General features: G+C 42.7%; 1 protein-coding gene across 1 annotated transcript; it reads right to left on the bottom strand.

Annotated features, from left to right (window-relative positions):
* Nucleotides 1-1,304: 1,304 nt before the first annotated feature.
* On the bottom strand, nt 1,305-23,635 carry DNAJC18 (DnaJ heat shock protein family (Hsp40) member C18). Its single transcript, XM_021701963.1, has 8 exons — nt 23,484-23,635; nt 21,630-21,816; nt 13,618-13,763; nt 11,448-11,633; nt 9,884-9,993; nt 8,792-8,901; nt 6,490-6,662; nt 1,305-1,440 (listed from the first exon to the last, which is right to left on the bottom strand). Exons 1-8 carry the CDS (start codon nt 23,521-23,523, stop codon nt 1,316-1,318), a joined length of 1,077 nt encoding a protein of 358 aa, XP_021557638.1. The 5' UTR covers nt 23,524-23,635; the 3' UTR covers nt 1,305-1,315.
* Nucleotides 23,636-23,665: the final 30 nt, after the last annotated feature.

Below are 23,665 nucleotides of genomic sequence, written 5' to 3' on the forward strand. Positions count from 1 at the left end.
GCCTACCACCTCGCTCTGCCATTACCAGCTGTATGACTGGGTCAGCCATTCATCATCTCTGGGCCAATGTTCTCTTTCATAAAGAAAGGGATAACATGTCTCCTTCACAGAGTTGTGAGGAGGCTAAAATAAAAAAATATATGTGAGAGCTCCTGCTTCATACTAGGCAGGGTAGGCAAGGAGCAGAGGGGCTGCATCAAATGCTTTGCCTTTAATTCAATTCAGATGAACTGTTCGTGGCCCCTGGAGCCAATCCCCAGGAAGGCTTCTGTGATGACAAGTCTGGCTTGACTACACGAAAGGCATCTCATGTCACAAGCTATGGGGCCCTGGGGTAAAGACAGGGATGGCTGGGACCAACACCAACCTCCAAAGCAATGGAAAGAGGGTCTTTCCCCTCCAGCTCTAGGCTTGAGCAACAAGCCTGGGTGGCCAGCAATACCTGCTTTAGGTCTGACCACTGTCCTTCTGTGGGGTGTAGGGACTCCGGTCAAGTGTGATGCTGCAAGGGGAAATGGCAAAAAACCACCCATATTCTCTGGGTCTGTGACGGACTGGGGAACCTGCACCGAGAAGCTGAGACTCAGTCTTGCGTTTTACCTTCATCCCTAGGTCCCTGCTTTCTGCCGCTGGGCTGTCCATGGAACTGTTTCTTTCACCCAGTGGCTTTTACTTTCTGGACCCTCTACAAGAGAGAGAGTTAAGGAAGTAAAAGAAGCTCAAATCAGGCAGTTTGCTAATGCTAGTTAACTCTGAACAGAGATAGGCAAATGGAAAACTATTGACTGTAATAATAGTTTACATCTCTCCACATTTCCCTTAGAAAATGCGAAGTTGGGCAGGCACCTGTTCCAAGGGCTGAATGCCGGGGGCCACGATGACTCACAGGAAGGGAGAGGTATCATTCTTGGTGTACACTGTAAACAACTAATATGAAGCTGCTTTGGCCATGCCTAGGAATGACTGGGTATCGAGACTTAACTGAAGAAGGGAAGGAGGAAGACAATGTGCATCTGCCCTGGGATGCCTGAACTACAATCCTAGAGGCAGGGTAGGCAAGGAGCAGAGGGGCTGCATCAAATGCTTTGCCTTTAATTCAATTCAGATGAACTCTTCGTGGCCCCTGGAGCCAATCCCCAGGAAGGCTTCTGTGATGACAAGTCTGGCTCCATGCTCAAGTGCCTTCAGCTCTGCCCACCAAAGTTAGCAACTTGTAAAATGTTCGTATTTCCTAATTTTGTATTATAAAATGGAATTAGGAACATAAATAGTAACAAGTAGCAAAACCCCAACCCTGTGTAGGACTAGCATCCTCTCAGCCACCTCTGCGCAGGCCAATAAGTTTGGAAAGTTTTTCACAGTTTTCAAGTTTCAGCGACTCTGCCTTCTGTTTCAGTCGTTCATCTCTGTATAATCCTGCCAAATTTGTCAATTCCGACTCTGAAAGATAAAAGAGGTAACCAATTCATCAAGAGAGTTGGGCTCCTTTGTTTTGTTTCAATATTTCTGGAATCAAAGCTCCTTTTACTTTCATGCTTTTTCTTTTAATTAAATTTAAGAAACGCTTACTCATTTATTCAAGAAACGCGAATCCGGCAGCTACGCTACACCAGGTGCCGAGGATTAAAGGCCACCTGTGGTCCCAGAGTCCTACAGTATCCGTGCTCTATTATGAAAGCACTGGGCTTAGTTCTTATCAATAGAACATTTGGCACCAGACTTAGGAAACGTGCACGTGTGCAGTAAGAGGAGACTCCGTTTCACGGCCTTCGTACGGATGGTTTTCAGATGGCAGTTGGGAGAGAGTGGAGCCCAATCGCCTGTTCCTGTCATCTGAAACAAAGACAGCTGCTCCATTCTGTCCCCTGCGTTGCTGGATCATAACTCAGACATGCTAACTGACACAGAGCCTCCCTCCGCTGGGCATGCCTTCTATAGAAGGCCAGGCTGCTGGCCGCTTTCTTCATTCCTTCACCACATGTGGGGTCCCTAACTCAAAGGCCAAAGGCAGCTGGGCTCTTTGAAAAGTGAAATCATCTGGATCCGGTGACCTTTGTCTCCTAGACTAAATGAATTTCACTTTCTCTTCATGGTGGAGAAGGTCATTCTATTTTTAACCAGAATATAATCTCTGCTGTCTTTGCCGACGCAACGGCGGTTTGGCTGCCTCTAGTTTTCATTCTTTTGTCAAGTTTCAGAGACATTCTTAGGAAGGAAAGCATGAAAAGCACCCCCCCCAGAGACGTGTTGTGTATTAACAGGATGGCACGCTTGGATGGGCCGTGTGGCTTCTGAAAGCCTCCGACAGCAGGCAGCTTCTCGGTGTTTAAAGGACCATACTTGTGAAAATGCTGTTTAATCATTTTGAAATATGTCTATCCATTCTTAATCATCCTGCCAACAGATTTTGTTTTTCTTGCTGGAACGAGAGGCACCTGTCTGATTAATCAGCAAACTGACTGGAAACAGGAATTAATACTTAGCCAGGGGGAACAATGGGCATTGGTTTCTGAATAAGTTTCTATCAACACAAAACGCTGTCTGGCATTTCTGCTCACAATGATTCTATTTACACCAAGTAAGGCCCAAAGTGCAGATTAAGTGCAGGACTCCAGGGTGAGGGGTGGCCATGCATGAAAACCCTCCCTCTACAATGGAGGCTCAGAGCCCAGGCCCTAGCCCAGCAGTGGCTTGGCAAGCGGCGTGGCTCCTGGGCCCCAGAACAATGTGCTCTCACCCGCTGGTGTGAGTGCCCGCACTGCCTGCTCGCCCGGGCTTGCCTTGGCACCGTCATCCTTGCAGGCGACGGGGCTTCCTGGAGGACTGGGTGCCACACCCAAATGAAAGCCCCCCCCCAACCCCCGGGGGGCCTGCCCACCGCACCAACTCTATTTCCCTGGCTTCTCTGGTGTGTGGGAAACCTGTTCAGGAGGCCTCTATGCCTTTGGTCCTCTGGAGTCACTGTAACGCTCGCATATGGAACAGATTCTGTGGCTTTGCTTTTCCTTCAACGATTTCCTTAGATTTTTTGTTTGCTGAGCTTATCTCAATGCCTCATTGCCTGACATCTCATTCTAGAAAGAATTAAGGGCTAGTGATTCTTACTATTTTCTACATTGAAGTCCACTCTAACAAGCTGATGAAGGATTAGATGGATGCTTTCCTCAAAATATCACATTGCTTTACATAAAGGTCATTAAAACCAGGTTTCAAAGCTCCAGGGGTTGGGGCGCCTGGGTGGCTCAGTCGGTTAAGCGGCTGCCTTCGGCTCGGGTCATGATCCCAGAGTCCTGGGATCGAGCCCCGCATCGGGCTCCCTGCTCGGCGGGGAGCCTGCTTCTCCCTCTCCCTCTGCCTGCCTCTCTGCGTACTTGTTCTCTCTCTCTATCTCTCTGTCAAATAAATAAAAATAAAATCTTTAAAAAAAAAAAAAAAAAAAAAAGCTCCAGGGGTTGAGACCCCTGCTCCAGATCAATGACTTTGCAACAATGTCAGTGTTTCAGTGACCACCACCATGCTTGGAGAAACTTCTCTCCAAACTGCCAGTGAATGCTTTTGCCCTTCCATGAGTAAAAAGGTCAGCTCAATATGTTACTTTTGACACATTTTGACTGTTAATACTCAGTGACTTCTAAGTGAAAAAAAGAAAAAAAAAAAATCCTTGGAAGGGGCATCAAGACAACGGCTTTTCTTTTTTTTTTTTTTCTTCTTTACCAAATGTTTCCCTTGCCCCTTGTGATAGATGGACAGAGCATTGAGCCTTCCAGGCAAACAGACTCAGGCAAATTGCTAAAGAAACAAGTCCCAAAGCCCCTCCAAAGAACCCTCTGCACTCTTGTGGTCTGGAAGACCGCAGTGGATCCCAGCCACCTTCAGGATCCAGCTCCATGAGGCAGAACTACATCCAGTCTAGCCAGGTCACGCAAGGCCTGGACTCCAGCAGGAACCGGGCGCTTACTATGTGCCAGACACCAGGCTAAGCATTATACCCATACCCTCTTCTATAGCCCGTACGGCGTCTCTAGGAGGAAGTGCGTCTTATCCCCATTTCAAAGCCTGAGCTTCTACCCACAGTGCTGCCCTGGTCCAGGGCATGGAAAAAGTGCTCCTCGGCCGGGCAGGGCCAGGATCTCAGCTCAGCTCTGCCAGGCTGGGGGGCAGATCCTGCCTGTTACTTTTGTCCAGCCCAGCCCAGTGGCACTTCCCCTGGCATTGGGTTGATTATCTAGACGTAGCTGTGGAGGAGTAAACAGGGCAATCAGTGTTCATAGTAGGGAATTACAGAAGTTCACTCAGATTAAGCATTCTAAGGGAAAACAGAGAAGAGAAATGAACAAAAGATTAAAAAAGACAATGGCTAACTTTGCTAAAAACAGTTTCCATTCGGTATTTTGCCAAGAGTGAACTTTGTTCTCAAGTGGGTTTCTTTTTACAACCTCCAAGTGCTAAATTTAACCTTGGCTGCACTTGCTGCTGGATCCGGAGGGCACATGCTGCTCATTCTCAAATGGCATTTGGGTTGTGGAGAGAGTCTGGACAACCACCCTTAAATGCCAGAAATAGATTTTTAAGGGGTGTGTGCAGATAACCCCCTCTTTGGAACTTGTGGGTACATGCATCCTGCTTACCTATTGGATTTTTATTTATACCTAGAGAGTACCAAAGTCCTGAAACTAGGCCTCATGGAGATGGGGAGAAGAAGCCTAAAAGCCATTTTAGATGTAATCTTAACCGTGAGCTCTTTGCATAGTTCCAGCTGGGGAGTGTATGTGGGTGGGTGTGTGTTTGAAGAATGTGAAATGCAGATTTTCATCCAGTTCTTGCAGAAAGCAACAAATTCAAAACACTCCCAGGGTTGAATACAATGGGGACTTTTAGGACACACACTGTGGCCTTCACCTGATTTAGATCTGTATATAAAATGCCTTTCTGTCCAAAGCCTTTTCTTGCTCCAAAATTCTTTCCTGATCTTTGAAACTTGGAACAACTAGTTTAACATGAGGTAGGGTACTTCCTGACCTCCTCACTTTTTTTCATTATTTATTTTTCAGTAAATTTTGAAAAGCAACTTCCTCCTGCTTAATTTCCCCTTACGTCTCAGAATCATTGCCCATCAAGCTCCTAATGCACCTGAGAGTGGAGGTAGGCTCTGCCCTACAGAAGTAGAGGGCAGAGACAAGGTCCCTAGGGGCTAGGGTAAGGACGCTAATCCTGCTCTGTGATTTTTAATCCGCACACATTTTCATTATTTTCCAGGTCTGAGAATCCTCTCTTCCAAGGACATTTGTTGAGCACCTGTTCTGGAGCAAGGATGGTGCCAGGGGCCTGGGACACAAGATTGGTAAGACATGGCTCTTATCGTCAGAGGCCCACGGTCCGGCAGGGAGACTGACACGTACCGACAGCGCACGAACGCTGAGAGCAGTACTGTGTTAGCAGCATCGACCAAGTGCTTTAAGAACACATAGGAAGGACAGATTAACGTGGCGGTGGGGTTGGGCTGCATGATGGGTCAGCAAGGGCTTAGCAGCACTGTGACTGAAGAGCTAATCTTATCAGGCACTGGTAGACATTTAATGATATCCAGTTATACTATTTAAAAAATGAGTTCGTTTGCTTGTTAAAAATTAAAGCCACGTTTTATAGGATACAGTTATTAAGGTTGTGTGTATGTGCCCCCCCCGCCGCCCGCACAGGTGTGCATACGTGTGTATATGTGTAGAATTCAAAGGGATGAAAAGTGAACCTGTTGGCTGAGAGGCAGGGCTACCCTTGCTACCAGTACTCCCCATTAATACTCAACTGGAGTTGTAAGCCAACTGGCGGACACTGACACCCCCATTGTCTCCAGAGAGGGAACAGAGTGGAAGGCCTGCTCAGACCCACCCTTATTGAAGGGGCAGACCCAGAGGTAGGGTCACTTTTGATCTAGGTGGCCCCAGCCGGCTAGCGCTGACTTTTGGTCTGGCTCAAAAAATTAGGCTGGATCAATCAGATTTTCCCATAGGGAATGTGGAATTAGGAAACTGGACCAATCCAGCTAGAAAGGGGCCAATAACTAGTGGGGCTGTGGGAGCTGGGAGAGGGATGGGGAGGGTAGCAACCAAAACCAACCAGGGCAACCAACCAAAACCAACCAGGGGAGGGTAGCAACCAAAACCTTGAAAGCTTGAAGAAGCAAAGGAAGGCAATTGGCAGAGAGGAGAGTGGGGCAGACGGGCAGTGAGTAGCAGACACTCAGAGACAGACAGATGGATAGGCAACTAGTGCTGCCTGCCTAAGTTCCTAACGTTTCCAAATTCTGGCCACATGTATCCTGACAATGAACTTCACTTTTTTGGTGGTGTCCCAAATGGGCCTCTGTCCTGTCTCTGATCACATACATAAACACGTGCTACTCAAACAAAGGAAGAAGAGGGATTGGGAAGCTGGGCATGCCTCAGGTCGGAAGCATGACCACCAGTTAAAGCCCCTTTTAGAACATCTTACTTTGTTGTTTCTCCTTCCAACAACTTGTCTGGACGTAATCAATGTAATCCTTCTCTATCGTCTTCTCCAGGTCACGGAGAGATGCTCCTCTGTAGGCCTTCTCAAAGTTTTTATCCACAAAGTAAGGCACCTGCAGGTTCTGTGTTTCTCTAGAGATGGTGTAGCCCAAGGTCCTGAGACAAAGAGAGGGAGGCTCAGGTAAGCTGGTTATATTTGACAATCTCACTCTTAGCACTGACTGCACAGATATCATGACCATAATCCCCTCTTCATAGGGCAGCTGCAAGTACCACTGTCTAATACTCCTAACATTTATTATTTCCGTAGCAACTGTAATGTCATCATTATGTGAGTGTATTCATATTGTGAATTCAGCCTCAGTATAGTTACTTTATTCTTTTCAAGGATTTACCTCTCTTATATTGCTTTCTGTGCTAAAAGTTGAGTGCTGAATGCTTTTTTTAGTATATGTGCTGCCGAAGTGAGCACGAGTGCTGAATGCTTTAAAAAATGTACATTGTGTAGGACCTAGCATGGTACCTGGCACAGACCAGGCTATTGGTAAACGTTGGGCAAATGAACTGATCGTTACAGTAAACTATTCACAAATAACCAGATAGCTTACACCAACCTAGCATCAATTTTTAGGACAGGAGAGAAAGTACTTCACACATAGCTGCTAAGTGAGAACTGCAAAAACCTCAGACAAAAGATTTCAGTGATGCTTCTGCACCAACTCTCTGTGGGTCTAATATATCCAATGGTATGTGGTGCTCAGAAACATCAGTAGGTCTGGGTTAACTAAATACTAACCATAAGGAAGTATGGAAGGAAGCTCAAATTCAAGTTAAAACAATGTGACAGCAATGTGCAAAATCCAGGCTAGTTTTATTCAAACTAGACAAATTCCATCTCAACTGAGTTAATATTTTCCCAGTTTTCTCCTTCGATCTCCCTACTTAAGCATCGTGCTGGATGTCTAAGGGTTCAGGCCATGACTGCTCCCACCTCCATCTGGGAAGGTGTTAGCAGGGCAGGTTCCTCTCTGCCCCACTGGCTAGGCAAAAAAGGAGGAAGAAGTAGCAAATGGAGAAACATAGGAAGTCGAGAAATAGAGGGAATCAGGCCAGAGTGACCTGATAGTAATAACCCCTCTCTGAGACTCAGCTTTCTTCTCTGTAAAAGGAAGATATTGATCTAGAATACAGTCTTCAGTCTACAGTGATTGCTAGCAAAGCCTCTTCCTGTTATGTACTGCCCCATGGGTTCCACATTTTCTAAGGTTTTTTTATTTTTTTAAAGATTTTATTTTTAAGTAATCTCTACACCCAATGTGGGGCTTGAACTCATAACCCCGAGACTAAGAGTTACATGCTCTACGGACTGAGCCAGCCAGGTCCCCCCATTTTGTAAGGTTTTTGTCTGCTAAACCATAATGAGTAATGACTCATTTCTCATCTAACTTAAAATAATTAATCCAGTGGGATGCCAGCGTGGCTCAGTTGGTTAAGTGTTTGACTCTTGATTTCAGCTCAGGTCTGGATCTCAGGGTGGTGAGTTTAAGCCCCATGTTGGGCTCCATGCTGGGTGTGGAGCCTACTTAAAAAAAAAAAAATTAATCCAATGATCATCAGACTATGAACCAGAGTTATTTGGAGAGCTTATTAAAACTCAGATTGCTAGTTCTCATCCTCAGAGTTTCTGATTCAATACATATGGCGTGAGGCTTAAGAGTTTGCATTTCTAACATGTTACCAGTTGCTCTAGATGATGCTGGTCTGGGGACCGAACTATGAAAACTGAACTAATTGAAATAATTAATTGAAGAAATAAAGAAATTCCTATCATAGCTCATAGCAAAGAAATGTGAGACTATGGTTTGACTGTGTAGCCTCATCATGAATAAATGTCCCATTCTTCCAATTACTTAAATTGAAAATAATCACTGGATCTCAGATACTATGTTCCCAACCCGGAGGAGTCCAGTGATCCGATCACAAGCTCAATAGGGTCCACTCTAAAGCTAACATGATATAATAAGGATTTAATCTGAAACTGGAGGTAAGTCTATTCATCCTTCAGAAACCAGTTGCTGCTGTTCTGCGGCTGACCGGATGATGTCGCTGTAGAGGAACCGCCTACAGTAATTTTGAGTCTCTGCACTATTACTATCCAGCTGTTCCTTTAAACAAAAAATCCGTGTTTTCTACAAAGGCGAAATGAAATGTTAGCAGTACCAGCAGAATGTTCAAGTCTTTTGCCCTCCAAATTGTTAAGAAAGATTTATAAATATTTGACTTACGATTTATAGAATAGACTGTATGGGGGATTAGCAGCTAGCAGCTGAGTAATGACAGATATAATCACAATCACAAGAACTGGAAGTAACTGAATAAATGCAGAATACGTGGTCTGAAAAGAAAAAATATCTGGCGTAAGTGTTCTTCATCAATATAAAGCTTACAGAAAACAGGATAGTTTTCCCAAAGAATATTCAAATTACTGCAATATATTGCACAAAGCCCAAAGCTTTTCTAGGAAGGCTGTTCTCTCTGTGGAGAAGACTGAAGGAGACCCACCCACAACCTGTACTGACACCCAGTAATTCTCATGCAGCCCCCTTTTCTAAGACCAATGAAGAAGACACTTCTGGGTGAGTCTGCCCAGACTGTGACTCTCACGGGGCCACGTCAGTATTATGCAGCTCTGTCGCCTTGGCCACAGCTGAATGGACTGGGAGACATCTAACCCTAGCAGGGGTAATCACTACTCCCTCCCAGGAGTTTGGAACTGAGACTCATCATACTGTTCACTGCTGGGCAGTCACCTGAAGAAAGGACATGTACTCTTAGGTAGTGAGGATGGGCTATTTGTAAGAGGAAGCAGAACAAGCTAGGCTGCTTAGAGAGAATAAAGCAGATGCAGAGAGGCGGGAAAGGTGGAGACAAGCTGGCCACAAAGAGTCATGGAAAGATAGCCGCATGGGTACCTGACTATACCCTAGTTTCTGGTTCCCATCTGTCCTGAGGCCCACGTGTGCTTCCTGCCCTTGAGCTTCATGAGACCCCCTAGATCCCTTACTTTAAACTCCCTTTAGTTCTGAATATTTTGAAGGGGGTTCCTATTTTCTGCAGGCAAGAAAACCTTGGTCAAGACAGCCCCGCAGGGGAACTGATTCCCTGGAACAACCACCGAAGAACGGGTGGGGAAGGAGGGACCATTCTGGCCTATTTGGGCCAATGATCCACCCCTTCCTACCACTACCTCTGCTTTCCTAAAACACGTTTTAACAACATAATTCAAGTTGAACTTCTAAAACCTGATCATAGACACCGTAAGAGTCCGCTCAGTACAAGTGTGGATGAGCAGTAGTTCGGCTGTCCGCCCTTGGTACCTGAGGCTTTTCTTCTTCTTCTTCCTTCCGTGTCTGCATCCGCTCATGTCGGTGCCGCCGGCGGTAATAGTGGCTGTCATCTGTCACATTTGAAAACATATGAATGTTTCCTGGGAAAGAAAGAAAAACCTAGTATGGGATATGGCAAACACTCCTTCCTTGCTTTTTCCAAGCTCCTTATTCCCAGCTAGGTTCTCTGACGGCAGAGTATTGTCCCATTTTACTCAGTAGAAAAATAAAACAGTAGGTAAACCAAGTGAACCAGGTGTAAATGGAATGTGCTTAGTTCTCCTGCTTTTATTTAAGTAGTCCTTTAGAACTAGTGAGTGAGAGAACCCCAAAAGTCTAGTAAAGAAAGAGCATTTGGGCCATGAATCCTGACACGCTCTTTTCTGCTTCCTTGCCCAGTATCAGATTATGTCACTAGTATCTTCCTTTCTTCCTCTTTCTTTCCTTCTTTCTTCCTTTCTTCCTCCCTCCCTCCCTCCCTTCCTTTCCTTCTTACTTTCTTCCTTCCTTTCTCTCTCCCTCCCTTCCTTCCTTCTTTCCTTCCTTCCTTCTCTCTCTCTCTCTCTTTCTTTCCTCCACACCCAGCATGGAGTCCAACATGGGGCCCGAACTCAGAATCCTGAGATCAAGACCTGAGCTGAGATCAAGAGTTGAATGCCCAACTGACTAAGCCACCCAGGCGCCCCAACACTAGTGTCTTTAACAGCAATTCATAAAATTCAGTTTACTTCCTGGGCATTTAATTACCCCAGCATCGAACTCTCTGGAGGTATTTTTCTAACTTTTATCTTTATATAGCTGCTATTTTGCAATAATGATAATAGGCATCTTGCTACTTATTTATAAAGCACTTAAAAATATCTAATCCTCGGGGCGCCTGGGTGGCTCAGTTGGTTAGCGACTGCCTTCAGCTCAGGTCATGATCCTGGAGTCCCGGGATCGAGTCCCGCATCGGGCTCCCTGCTCGGCAGGGAGTCTGCTTCTCCCTCTGACCCTCCTCCCTCTCATGCTCTCTGTTTCTCATTCTCTCTCTCTCAAATAAATAAATAAAATCTTTAAAAAAAAAATCTAATCCTCACAGCAGCCCTGTGAGGTTGATATTATCAGTCCCATTTCTCAGGTGAGGAAACAGGATCAGAGAGACCAAGTGATTTGATTAAAATCATGCACAGTTGGAGGCTGGAGACTTGCCTCAAACCCCAGCTCATCTGATTCCAAATACTTTCTTTTTTTTTAAGATTTTATTTATTTATTTGACGGAGAGAGAGAGAGAGCACAAACAGGGGGAGTGGCAGGCAAGGGAGAGGGAGAAACAGGCCTCCCGCGGAGCAGGGAGCCTGATGCGGGGCTCGATCCCAGGACCCAGGGATCATGACCCAAGTCAAAGGCAGACACTTAACTGACTGAGCCACCCAGGCACCCTGATTCCAAATTCTTGCTCTTTCCACCATACCATGGTCCCTCTATTCAGATCCTCAAAGAGGAGCTAGCTGAGATACAGAAATATATATATATATATATATAAATTTTTCAGCTATAATTTTGAAATACTCACCTGTAGGAAAATGTCCTCCAAAGAAGACATTGAATAGCTCTTCTGGAGTGATGTCAGCTTCGAAGTCCCTGTAATAATTATAAGGTCTGCCTCGAGGGGCAGTGAAAGTCACCTGTTCATCTCCATATTCATCGTAGCGGAGTCGCTTGTCAGGATTGCTCAGGACTGCAAAGGCATTTCCTATTGCTGCAACCAAAACCAAAAAGTATCTGAGGACACAGTCTTTGCTGTAGCTGAGGGTGATGCAAGAAGCAGCAATGAAGAGCCCAGAGCTGTTGGCTGCTAGATGACCTCACAGGGGCCTAAGAAAAGGTGCTTGGACCTAGAAAGTTCACCAGAGTTCTTGCCCTTCACATTTTCCGTGATCTAGTTTCATAAGCCAGAAGCAATATTGGACTCAAGATGAACTAAGAACTACTGCTTTCATTCATCAAAAATGTGTCCTTATTTTCCTTGAGAGCAATTAGTTTATGGTTGGAAACAGTTCATACATAAGCAGTGGTATTCTAACTTGAAGTCAGAAACAATCTCCTAAATAAAATAATCAGTAAAATCGATTGCTTGGCTAAAAGCAAGGTCCTCACTAATCACAGTCATGTTTCAGCTTACTTTAGAAAGTAGGCTTTAGAAATTAAGAAACCTATCTCCAGTGTCTCAATGACAGATCAAAGACTGGATAGATTACAAATGCTTACCATCACCTCTTCTCCCTATGCACAAATGTGCAAATGTTGTCCAATTAAAATTCATTTAAACATGCAATCAGTGCCACTAATCAAAGAAACCTTGAAAACAAATCTTTAAGACATCCCCATTCCCTGCCTCTAATTCAGCCAACACTATGAGAAACACAGTCAGAAAGAGCATTTCTTTATGATTCTTCTAGCGAGGGAATTATATTAAATATTTACAGCAATATAACAGCTAAGTAGAAAAAACAAACAAAAAAGGCTAAATAGTTGCATCAACATCACATCCCTTGAAATCTGGCCAATTTCTCATAGAAATAGCATTAGTCTGTGAGATACTTTATGTGAAGGTGTAAAGAGAATGTGGGTTATCTAGTTGTTTTCTTGTAGAAACTGTGGGGAGAACAAGATTCACAATGGCACATCAACAAAGGGAGATTATCTTTTAGGTAAACGTTGACTTTTAAAATTTTTTTACTTTTTCTTTAGAAAAATTCCAAATCTACAGAAAATTTGAAAAAATAGTAAATAAATACATGTATACCCTCTATTTGATTCATCAGCTGTTAGTATTTGCCACATTGCTTCCCTCAACTCTCCATACATAAATAAATACATGCATACATGTAGTATGTATACATTTCTTTTGCTGAACCATTTGAAAGTAGGCTGCAGATATTATGGCACGTCATCCCTAAATATTTCAGCATCTATCTCCTAGAATAATCTCCTACATGATCACAGTACCATTATCATAGCTAAGAAAATTAACATCAACCCATGCAATTCATGCGAGGTTCATGTATTGTATTTGCTTTTATATCCTTTTAGTTTCTTTTCCTCTAGAATAGTCACCCGCCTTTTCTGCTTTTCATTATATTGACTTTTTTGAAGAGCAGGTCAGTGTTCTTTGTAGAATGTCCCATATTTTGATGGTTTCCTCATTATTAGATTCAGGTTGAACATTTTGGCAAGAATACCACACAGGTGCCATATCATATAATGTGAGGTGGGTCCAGTATTGGTGACGATAAGTTGGATCACTGGGTTAAAGTGTTGACAGCTAGATATCTCCATTATAAAGCAATGTTTCCCCTTTGAAATCAGTAGGTATTCTGGGGGATGATCCTCTGACAATCATGTGAATATCCTATTCAGCAAAAACCTGTCACCCGGCAGTTTTAGCATCCATTGATAATTCTTGCCTGAATCAAAGGCTTCCTTGGGGGTGAAGCTCTTAAGTAAGATTTTTATTTATGTCTCACATCTAAAAAGGTACCATTACGGAGAAATCAAATATTTTTTTTTTTCCAAAAGAAATTAAGGTAAGTGAATGAAGACAAGAGGGAGCTATGCTGATAATCACTATTTAAGAGGTATGGCAGGAAAGAAAGGCCCTGCTTGTGGCCTTATAAAGCAATTATAGGGGAGGCTGAAAACAACTTGACAGGGCAGAATTAAACATTAATTCAGGATCAGACCTTTGAAAGCGTCAGTTGCTCCAGGAGCACAATTCTTGTCAGGGTGAAATTTCAGGGCGAGTTTTCGGTAAGCTTTCTTAAGCTCTTCATCACTGGCATTTCGAGAAACTCCTAGAATTTCATAGTAATTTCTGCATTTCTTGATCCTAAAAACACACATCAGAAACATGTATGTCTACAAAGGCTCCTTTTGTACAATTAACTGTAAAATAGTATGTTTACAATTTACATTTACATCTGATCCTCCAATCTGTGAGCCCCAAAACAAACCTAAAAGAAAACTGGTGAACACATTCATGAAACTTTCAAATTGATTAACAAGGTCCTCCTCCCACCGAGAGCTTAATGCCTTTCAAAGTATTTTTACATCCAATATTTTATTCTTCCTGTATCCCTACAAGTGGGTAGAACAGACATGCTGATCCTTATATCAAGGTGCAGGCTAAGCCCCTGAGAGTTCAACCACAGGATGGCAAAGTCAGAAGAAACACCTAATCACTCTAGTGATTTCTCTCTTTTTCCTTAAGGCTGCCTTTCAAAACTTTGTTTTGAAAAGTTAATATAGGGGCGCTTGGGTGGCTCAGTCCTTAACTGTCTGCCTTCAGCTTGGGTCATGATCCCGGGGTCCTGGGATCGAGTCCCACATCTAGCTCCCTGCTCCGCGGGAAGCCTGCTTCTCCCTCTCCCACTCCCCCTGCTTGTGTTCCCTCTCTCGCTGTGTCCTTCTCTGTCAAATAAATAAATAAAATCTTTAAAAAAAAAAAAAGTTAATATATACACACACGGTAGAAGATAAATATCCAACAGTACTAAACTATATACAGTGAAAAAACTTCCTGCTTCCCTATTCCCTGCCCCCCAGTCTCCCACCCTAAGGACAACCACTGTTAGTGTTCTGTGAATCCTGTGTATACATACAGACACCTCTCCTTTTTTTTTTTTTTACCTAGGAGCATATTGTAATCACCTTTATACATCCTTTTTTTAAAAAAACCAAAAGTTTATTTTAGAGATGGATTGATAACATATAGAAATGAGTACAGGATAATAGTTTAGATTAGAGTGGCAGTTCTGAACTTTTTGATCTCAGAAGTTTCTTATACTCTTAAAAATTACCTAAGTCCCAGAAGAGTTTTTGTTCATGTGAGTTATAGCTATCAATATTTACCATACTAGAAATGAAAACAAGAAATTTAAAAACAGAGTGATGGTATACTACATATCAGGTAGCTTCTCAAAAATTCCACTCTACTATCATGAGAGAATGAGTGTGAAAAAGGCAAATAATGTGTTTGTACCATTATGAAAATTGTTTTAAACTTGCAGACCCCCAAGGGTTTTGGGGTTCCCAAGCTACACTCTGAGAAATGTTGTACTAGAGCATGAACTCTGGGGCCAAAATGCCTTGGTTGGGATCTTATCTTGCTGTGTAATTAACCTCTGTGCCTTAGTGTTATCTTCTGAAATGGGCTAATAATTTGAACTATATTTCACAAGCTGTTATCATTTAAATGAAGTATTCATCAAAGTGCTTGATAGCATGTGACACCCCATAAATATTGGCTATTATATATCTATGTCATTCTTTTCAAAAGCTGCATTGCTTTTATGGATTATATTTATTGCATTTTATGGATTATATATATCCTCTACTGATAGGCACTTACAGAATATCTCCAGTCTTTTGCAACTACACGATCCAGTTAGGCAGAGAGAGGCCCAGGGTCTTGCTCAGGAGTTCAAAGTAAGTCAGTAACACAGGCTGGACTGTAAAGCAGGGTCTGGAATGTCAGTCATGGTCCTTCCCCAAGAGCTGCCCATGGGGATCCTTTGGATCCCCAGCCCAGTTTCCAATCTCTGCTTCCATGGCAGATACTCCTCTGCCTCTTTCTCTCTTTTGTATAAATTTGTTATTTGTTTAATAACATTTTTCTTGAGCTACAATTCACATATCACAAAGTTTACTCTTTTAAAATGCACAATTCACTGATCTTTTACAAAGTATATTCACAGAGTTGTGCACCCATCATCATTATCTAATTCCAGAACATCTTCATTACACCAGAAAGAAACCCCATACTCATTGGCAGTCATTCCTCATTTTACTTCGCAACCCCTGGCAACCAATAATGTACTTTCTGTCTCTATAAATTTGCCATTCTGGACATTTCATATAAAAGGAATTATACAAAATGTGGACTTTTGTGTCTGGCTTCTTTGACTAGCATAACGTTCAAGATTCATTCATGTTGTAGTATGTATCAGTACTTCATTCCTTTTATTACCAAGAAGTATTCATTGTATGGATATTCCCCATTTTGTTTATCGATTCATCAGTTAATGGACATGCAGGTTGTTTCCATTTGGGGGTTATTATGGATAATTCTGTACGAATGTTCACGTACAAGTTTTTGTGTGGAAGTATGTTTTTATTTCTCTTGGTATTTACCTAGGAGCGGATTGCTAGGTCAGGTGCTATGTTTAACCTTCTGAGGAACTGGCATTGTATCTTCCAACCTGGCCACACTGTTTTCCATTCCTACAAGCAATATATAAGTGTTCCCATTTCTCCACATTCTTATCACTACTTGCTGTTGTCCATCTTTTTGATTATTGCCATCCTAGTGGGTGTGAGGTGGTGTAGTATCTCACTGTGGCTTTGGTTTGTATTTCCCTGATGACTCATGATACTGAGCAACTTTTCATGTGCTTATTGGCCATTTGTAGATTATTTTTTTAAATATATTTTTTAAACATTTGTATATATTCTTTGGAGGAATGCCTAGCAGATCCTTTGCCCATTTTTCAATTGGGCTATATGTCTTTTTATTGTTGAATTGTAAGAGTATTTTATATGTTCTAGATATAAGTCCCTTATCAGGGACTTTCAAACATAATTTGAAACATTTTCTCCTGTACTGTGAATTGATTTTTCACTTTCTTGATGGTATCTTTTGAATACAAAAGCTTTAAATTTTCATGAAATACAATTACCTATTTTTTTCTTTTGTCATTTGTATTTTGGGTGTCATGTCATGGAAGAGGTACATTTATGTTTTCTTCTAAGAGTTATATAGCTGTAGCTCTTACATTTAGGCCTTACTTTAGGTCTTTGAGTTAACTTTTGTGTTTGTGTGAGAAAGGAGTCCAAGTGCATTGTTTTGCATGTGGGTATCCAGTTGTCCCAACACATGTATTAAAGACAATTCTTTCCCCTATTAAATTGCCTTGGCACTCTTTCTTTTCTTTTCTTTTTTTAAAGTAAGCTCTACACCCAATGTAGGGATTGAACTCATGACCCCGAGATCAAGAGTTGCATGCTCCACTGACTGAGCCAGCCAGGTGCCCCTGCTTTGGCACTCTTGTCAAAAAAATCAGTTGAGGGTGCCTGGGTGGCTCAGTTGGTTAAGCAACTGCCTTCAGCTCAGGTCATGATCCCGGGGTCCTAGGACTGAGTCCCGCATTGGGCTCCCTGCTCAGCAGGGAGTCTGCTTCTCCCTCTGACCCTCCCCCCTCTCATGCTCTCTCTCTCTCTCTCTCAAATAAAATTAAAAAAAAAAAATCAGTTGACTGGGGACGTCTGGGTGGCTTGGTTGGTAGATGTCTGACTTTTTTTTTAAAGATTTTGTTTATTTTGGGGGGAGGGGCAGAGAGAGGGAGAGAGAGAGAGAGAGGAAGAAAAGCAGACTCTGTGCTAAGTGCGGAGCCCGACGCCAGGCTGGATCTCAGGACCCTGAGATCAAGACCTGAGCCAAGATCAAGAGTCAGACACCCTGGGATGTATGGGTGGCTCAGTCTGTTAAGTTTCTGACTCTTAGTTTTGGCTCAGGTCATGATCTCAGGGTCCTGAGTTCAAGCTCAGGCTGGGTGTGGAGCCTACATTAAAAAAAAAAAATCAATTGACCATAAATATAAAGGCCTACTTCTGGACTCTCAAGTCTATTCCATTGATCTACATGTCTATCCTATGCTAGTCTACATCATAACTGTAGCTTTGTAATAAGTTTTCAAACTGGGAAATGTGAGTCCTCCAACTTTGTTCTTTTTCAAGACTGTTCTGGCTATTCTGGGTCTCTTGTATTACCATATGAATTTTAGTATTGGATTGTCAATGTCTTCAAAAAAGGCAGCGAGGGATTTGATAGGGATATGTTGAATCTATTGATCGATTTGAGTAGTATTACCATATTTCCAATATTAAACCTTAATAAAATAAGCCTTTCCAATATTTAGCTCCATGAACACAGTCAATCTTCCCATTTATTTACACATTCTTTAATTTCCTTAAATGAAGTTTGTAGTTTTCAATGTACATCTTACACTTCTCTTGTTAAATTTATTCCTAAGCATTTTATACTTTTTTGATGGTGTTAGAAATGAAATTATTTTCTTTTCCATTTTTGTATTGTTCATTGCTACAGTACAGAAAAACAATGATTTTTGTGTACTGATCTTGTATTTTGCAACTTTGTTGAACTCAATTATTAGTTCTTTTTTTTTTAAGATTTTATTTATTCATTTGAGAGAGAGAGAGAGAACGAGCTCAAGTGGGGGGAGTCGGAGGGAGAAGCAGACCCCCTATTGAGCAGGGAACCCAACGCGGGGATCCATTCCAGGACCCTGGGATCATGACTTGAGCTGAAGGCAGACTCCCAACCAACTGAGCCACCCAGGTGCCCCTCATTTATTAGTTCTAACTGTGTGTGTGTGTGTGTGTGTGTATTCCTTAGGATTTTCTTTCTTTTTTTTAAATAAAGATTTTATTTATTTATTTGAGAGAGACAGCACACAAGTCAGGGGGAGTGGCGGGCAGAGGGAGAAGCAGGTTTCCCGCTGAGCAGAGAGCCTGTCCTGGGTCTCGATCCCAGGACCGCGGGATAACGACCCGAGCGCAAGGTAGATGCTTAACTGACTGAGCCACCCAGGCGCCCCTATTCCTTAGGATTTTCTATATTATATCATATCATCTATGAATACAGTTTTACTTCTTTCCAATCTGGGTGAATTCTTTTTTTTTTTTTTTAATTTTTTCAATTTTTTAAAAGATTTACTTATTTATTTTATTTATTTTTTATTTTTTAAAGATTTTATTTATTTGACAGAGAGAGAGAGCATTAGCAGGGGGGAGCAGCAGGCAAGGGGAGAGGGAGAAGCAGGCTCCCCGCTGAGAGGAGAGCCAGACATGGCGCTCTATCCTAGGACCCCGAGACCATGACCTGAGCTGAGGGCAGACGCTTAACCGACTGAGCCACCCAGGAATCCCATTACTTATTTATTTTAGAGAGAGCGTGAGCACACATAAGTGGGTGGGGGAGGGTCAGAGGGAGAGGGAGAGAATCTCAAGCAGACTACCTGCTGAGTGTGGAGCCCGAACATGGAGCTGGACCTCTCGACCCTGAGATCATAACCTGAGCCGAAACCAAGAGTCTGAAGCTCAATTGACTGAGCCACCCAGGCGCCACCAATCTGGATGACTTCTATATCTCTTTTTCTTGCCAAAATGCCCTGGCTTGAACCTCTAGTGGCTAGAGTGAACATACTTGTCTTTTTCTTGACCTTGGAAAGCATCCAGTTTTTCACCATTAAGTATGACGATGTTAGCTGTGGGTTTTTGGTAGATGGCCTTTAACAGCTGAGGAGGTTCTCTTCTACTCCTATTGTGTTGAGTATTGTTATCATGAAATAGTGTTGGATTTTGTCAAATGCTTTTTCTGTACCTATTAAAATGATCATGTGGCCTTGTCCTTTATTCTATTAATATGGTGTATCACACTGATTAATTTTCATGTGTTAAACAACCTTGCATTCCTGGGATAAATACCACTTGGTCAAGGTATATAATCTTTTTTTTTAAATATTTATTCTTTTTTTTTTTATTTGAGAGAGAGAGAGAGGGCACATAATTGGGGGGAGCGGCAGAGGGAGGAGGAGAGGAGCAGACTCCCCGCTGAGCACAGAGCCGGACGCAGGGCTCAATCTCACGGACACAAGATCATGACCTGAGCCAAAACCAAGAGTCAGAAGCTTAACCAACTGAGCCACCCAGATGCCCCAAGGTATATAATCCTTTTTATATGTTTTTATATGTTGCTAGAATCTATATCCATAAGGGATATTGATTGCTAGTTTAGTTTTCTTATGTCTTTGTCTGGTTTTACTTGTAGTGTAATATTGGCCCCATAGAATGAGTTGGGAAGTGCTCCCCTCTCTTGTATTTTCTCTAATAGTTTATGAAGGATTAGTTAATTCTTCTTCAAATGTTTGGTAGAATTTACCAGTGAAGGCTTCTGGGCCTAGGTTTTTCTTTGTGGGAAAATTTTTTAAAAATTTTATTTTATTTAAATTCAATTAATTAACATATAGTGTGGGGAAAAAAATTAACATATAGTGTGTTAACAGTTTCAGAGATAGTTTCAGAGGTAGTTCAGTGATTTATCATTTGCATATAACACCCAGTGCTCATTACATCCTTAATGCCCGTCAACCAGTTACCCCATCCGTCCACCCCCCACCCCCAGCAACCCTGTTTGTTTCCTATAGTTAAAAGTCTCTTATGATTTGTCTCCCTCTCTAATTTTGTCTTATTTTATTTTTCCCTCCCTTCCCCTATGATCCTGTTTTGTTTCTTAATTCCACATATGAGTGAAATCATATAATTGTCTTTCTCTGATTGGCTATTTCGCTTAGCATGATACCCTCTAATTCCATCTGCATCATTGCAAATGGCAAGATTTCATTTTTTTGATGTCTGAGTAATATTCCATTTTATGTATCTATGTGTGTGTGTGTGTGTGTATGTTCTTTATCCATTCTTCTTTATCCATTCATCTGTCAATGGACATCTGGGCTCTTTCCATAGTTTGGTGATTGTGGACATTGCTGCTATAAACATTGGGGTGCAGGTGCCCCTTCGGATCACTGTTTGTATCCTTCGGGTAAAAACCTAGTAGTGCAACTGCTGGGTCACAGGGTAAAATTTTTTTATTATTAATTTAATCGCTATATTTGTGGTAGGTCTGTATGATTTCCTAGTTTGTACATTTCTACAAATTTGTCTGTTTCATCTAGGTTATCTAATTTGTTGGTGTACAATTGTTCATAGTATCCTTTTAAAATCTTTATTATCATTGTAAGATTGGTAGTGATGTTCCCTCTTTTATTTCTGATTTTAGTTATTTGAGTCTTCTCTTTTTCTTGGTTAGCCTAGCTAAGGGTTTTTCAATTTTGTTGATATTTTCAAAAAGCCAACTTTTGGTTTTGTTGATTTTCTGTTGTTTTTCTAACCTCGATTTCATTTATTTCCACTCTATATTATTTCCTTCATTCTGCTTGCTTGGATTTAGTGTACTCTTTTTGCTCTGCTTTTTCTGGTTTGTTAAGGTGGAAGATTAGGTTACTGATCTGAGATTTTTAAATATATATATATATATATATATATAAGCTATAAATGTCCTTCTATGTATTGCTTTAGTTGCATCCTGTATATTTTGGTATGTTGTGTTTTCATTTTCATTCATCTCAAAGTATTTTCTAATTTTTCGTATGATTTCTTCTGTGACCTATTTGTTATTTCAGGAATATACTGTTTAATTTTCACATATTTGTGAATTTCCTAAATTTGCTTCTGTTGTCGATATCAGAGAACATACATTGTATGATTTTAATCCTTTTAAATTTATTGACACTTGTTTTGCAGCCTAACATCTGATCTATCCTGGAGAATGTTTCATGTATATTGAGAAGAATGTGTATTCTGATGTTGTTGGCTAGACTGTTGTATAGATGTCTGTTTCGTCTAGTTGGTTTTCCCTGCCTCTCCGACACAGAAGCAGTAAAGTTACCTCAGATTACACCCTAACACTCCACTCCCACCTAGTCTTGCCTCTGAAGCCAAGAAGCTGTTGTGCTTCCATAATAATAATAAAAGTACCAATAACAGTCAATGCTTATGTAACACATTCTGCCAGGAACTCTACATTAAAATCACTCATTGAATCCCACCATAGACTCACCTTTGTACCCCGAGCAGCTGTTCCTCAGTGTAAGTGGCACTTCCCTCACTCTGTCGGGTTGCATTCCACTCATGCTCAGACTTCTTTTCCTTTTGCACTTTCATGCAGTTACAGCACCCACAGGGATCATGACTTTCAGGAAGTCTATCTTCTGGGTATTTGTTTCTTCTAACTGCATCAATGTAAGCTGCAAAGCAATAGCCCCTCCGTTAGGCCTCAGTCTGATCTGCAATTAACTTTGCTACCTGCCCTCGCTATCAGGGAGGCTGCTTGTGGCCATGAGTGTGAAGGCCAAACTACTGACATCATACTGACTTTTAAGCATCCATATAAAATTGAATGGACATCTTCCTTGAGAAAATAATATAGTAAATACGGAGGCAACCATGAAAAACTTATAATGCTAGAAATATGAAGCATAATAATGTCCACCATACCTACAGTGGTCATTCAACAAATAATTTTGAATCAGAGCCAGAGAAGGGGCTTAAGAGGCATCTCCTCAGTACCTTACCTTTCAAAAGGTGTCTACCTTTAGTGCAGTGGAGGGGGAAGCCTATTTTTCTGTGATCCATGGTCAGAAGTCACATTGCTCATAAAATAATTTGTTGTTGTTGTTGTTGCCATGCTTCCCACCACTAAGATTTAAAGTAGGGGTGAGTTCAGTTCTTTTAAACTAGCAGTTATAGAACAACACACTTGGCTAGATATATGGGTAAGACCTACTTCTGACCACAAAGGGGTTATAGTTTAAAGGGAGAAGATTCGATTCATCATAACACCTGGAGAATGTAAAGAAGGCCATAGCAATCCAGTCAAGGAAGGCAGAAGACTCAGGTCCTGTCTGGAGGATCTGGAAGAGGCTTTAAAAATGTCTCTCTCCTGCCTAAAATCCCTTAGTGACTACCCACTGCTCCTTGTCCAAATTTCTTATAGGCTCAGCCTGCCTCTGCAGCCTCCTCCCTCACCACGAGCTCTTTTGCAGCCTATGCTCTAGCCACACCAAATGCCTTTCAGATCAGCAATGCTTTCTCTTTTCTCTGTGCCTTTGCACATGCTGTTCCCTCTGCTTACAACATTCTTCCTCTAAGTCATCCTGACTAACTCCAAAGCATCCTTCATGTCATCATATGTCACACTTTCTTCCTGAGGCCTCCTCTGACACCCAGGCTGTCAGTGTGCTTCCCAAACCTAAGACCTCAGGACTTAGTGGCTCTGTTTCGTAATTGTCTGTCTACCTGTCGAACTCCCTCAATGGATTGTGAGTTTTGTGATCTCAGGGGCCCAAGTCTGTCAGATCCCTACTGCACGATCAGCATAATGCAGGGTACATAATAGGTATTGAATCAATACTCTTTGCTTGACTGCAGGATGGAAAAGGCCGGCCCATCGGTCCTGATGTGGGCTGCAGGAACAGGACCAAACGGAGATTGAGAGTCAGGCGGCCTACTTGGGCGGAGCGAGGATAGGGGCCGGAAAAGCAAGCTGTGGGAATCCGCATCACCCTGCTGACCTCCCAGCCACCCTGGCACAGGCGGGACCTGACCACCGCGGGTCCTAAGCTGGGCACGGGCCAAGACGGGGCGGGGCTGGGGGCCGGAGGCAAAAAAGTCATCACGGGTACTCTGGGCTCCTAGCCAGTTCCTTAGCTTGAGCCAGCGCTCCTGATTTTCAGATCCCGGCCCCTGCCCTGGGCGGTCCCCCACCTAATTCGGAACCCTACTCAGGCTCAGCATCTCTTCATAGGCCTCCATCCTTCACCTCAGGCCCAGGGTCTCAGCCCTCAGTAATCTCAAGGAGCTCCATCCCTCTCCCAACTCTGCCCTGTCCCACCCTCCGGCAAGGACCTGGTACCTTCGGTCCAGCGCTCTCCGCTGCCCAGAGTCGCAGCCATATCGGTTCCCAATCAGCAGGTCTGCGGAGCCTCCCCAGCGCCCGAGGCTGAAAGGGACGGGGCGAGAAGCGCGGGGCATGCTGGTCATTGTAGTCCAACTCATAGGAGCAGCGGGACATTGGACTACAACTCCCGGCAGGCT

Source organism: Neomonachus schauinslandi, chromosome 7 (assembly GCF_002201575.2).
Source record: "Neomonachus schauinslandi chromosome 7, ASM220157v2, whole genome shotgun sequence".
Classification (NCBI taxonomy): domain Eukaryota; kingdom Metazoa; phylum Chordata; class Mammalia; order Carnivora; family Phocidae; genus Neomonachus; species Neomonachus schauinslandi.

Bases quoted from the DNA above. Each gene is read 5' to 3' on its own strand.
- DNAJC18 (XM_021701963.1), bottom strand. From the start codon at position 23,523: ATGGCTGCGACTCTGGGCAGCGGAGAGCGCTGGACCGAAG. The intron at 11,634-13,617 runs GTCTGATCCTGA...TTTTGGTTGCAG, and splicing joins AGCAACTGACGCTTTCAAAG to CAATAGGAAATGCCTTTGCA. The intron at 1,441-6,489 runs GTAAGATGTTCT...TTTATCTTTCAG, and splicing joins TTGGAAGGAGAAACAACAAA to AGTCGGAATTGACAAATTTG.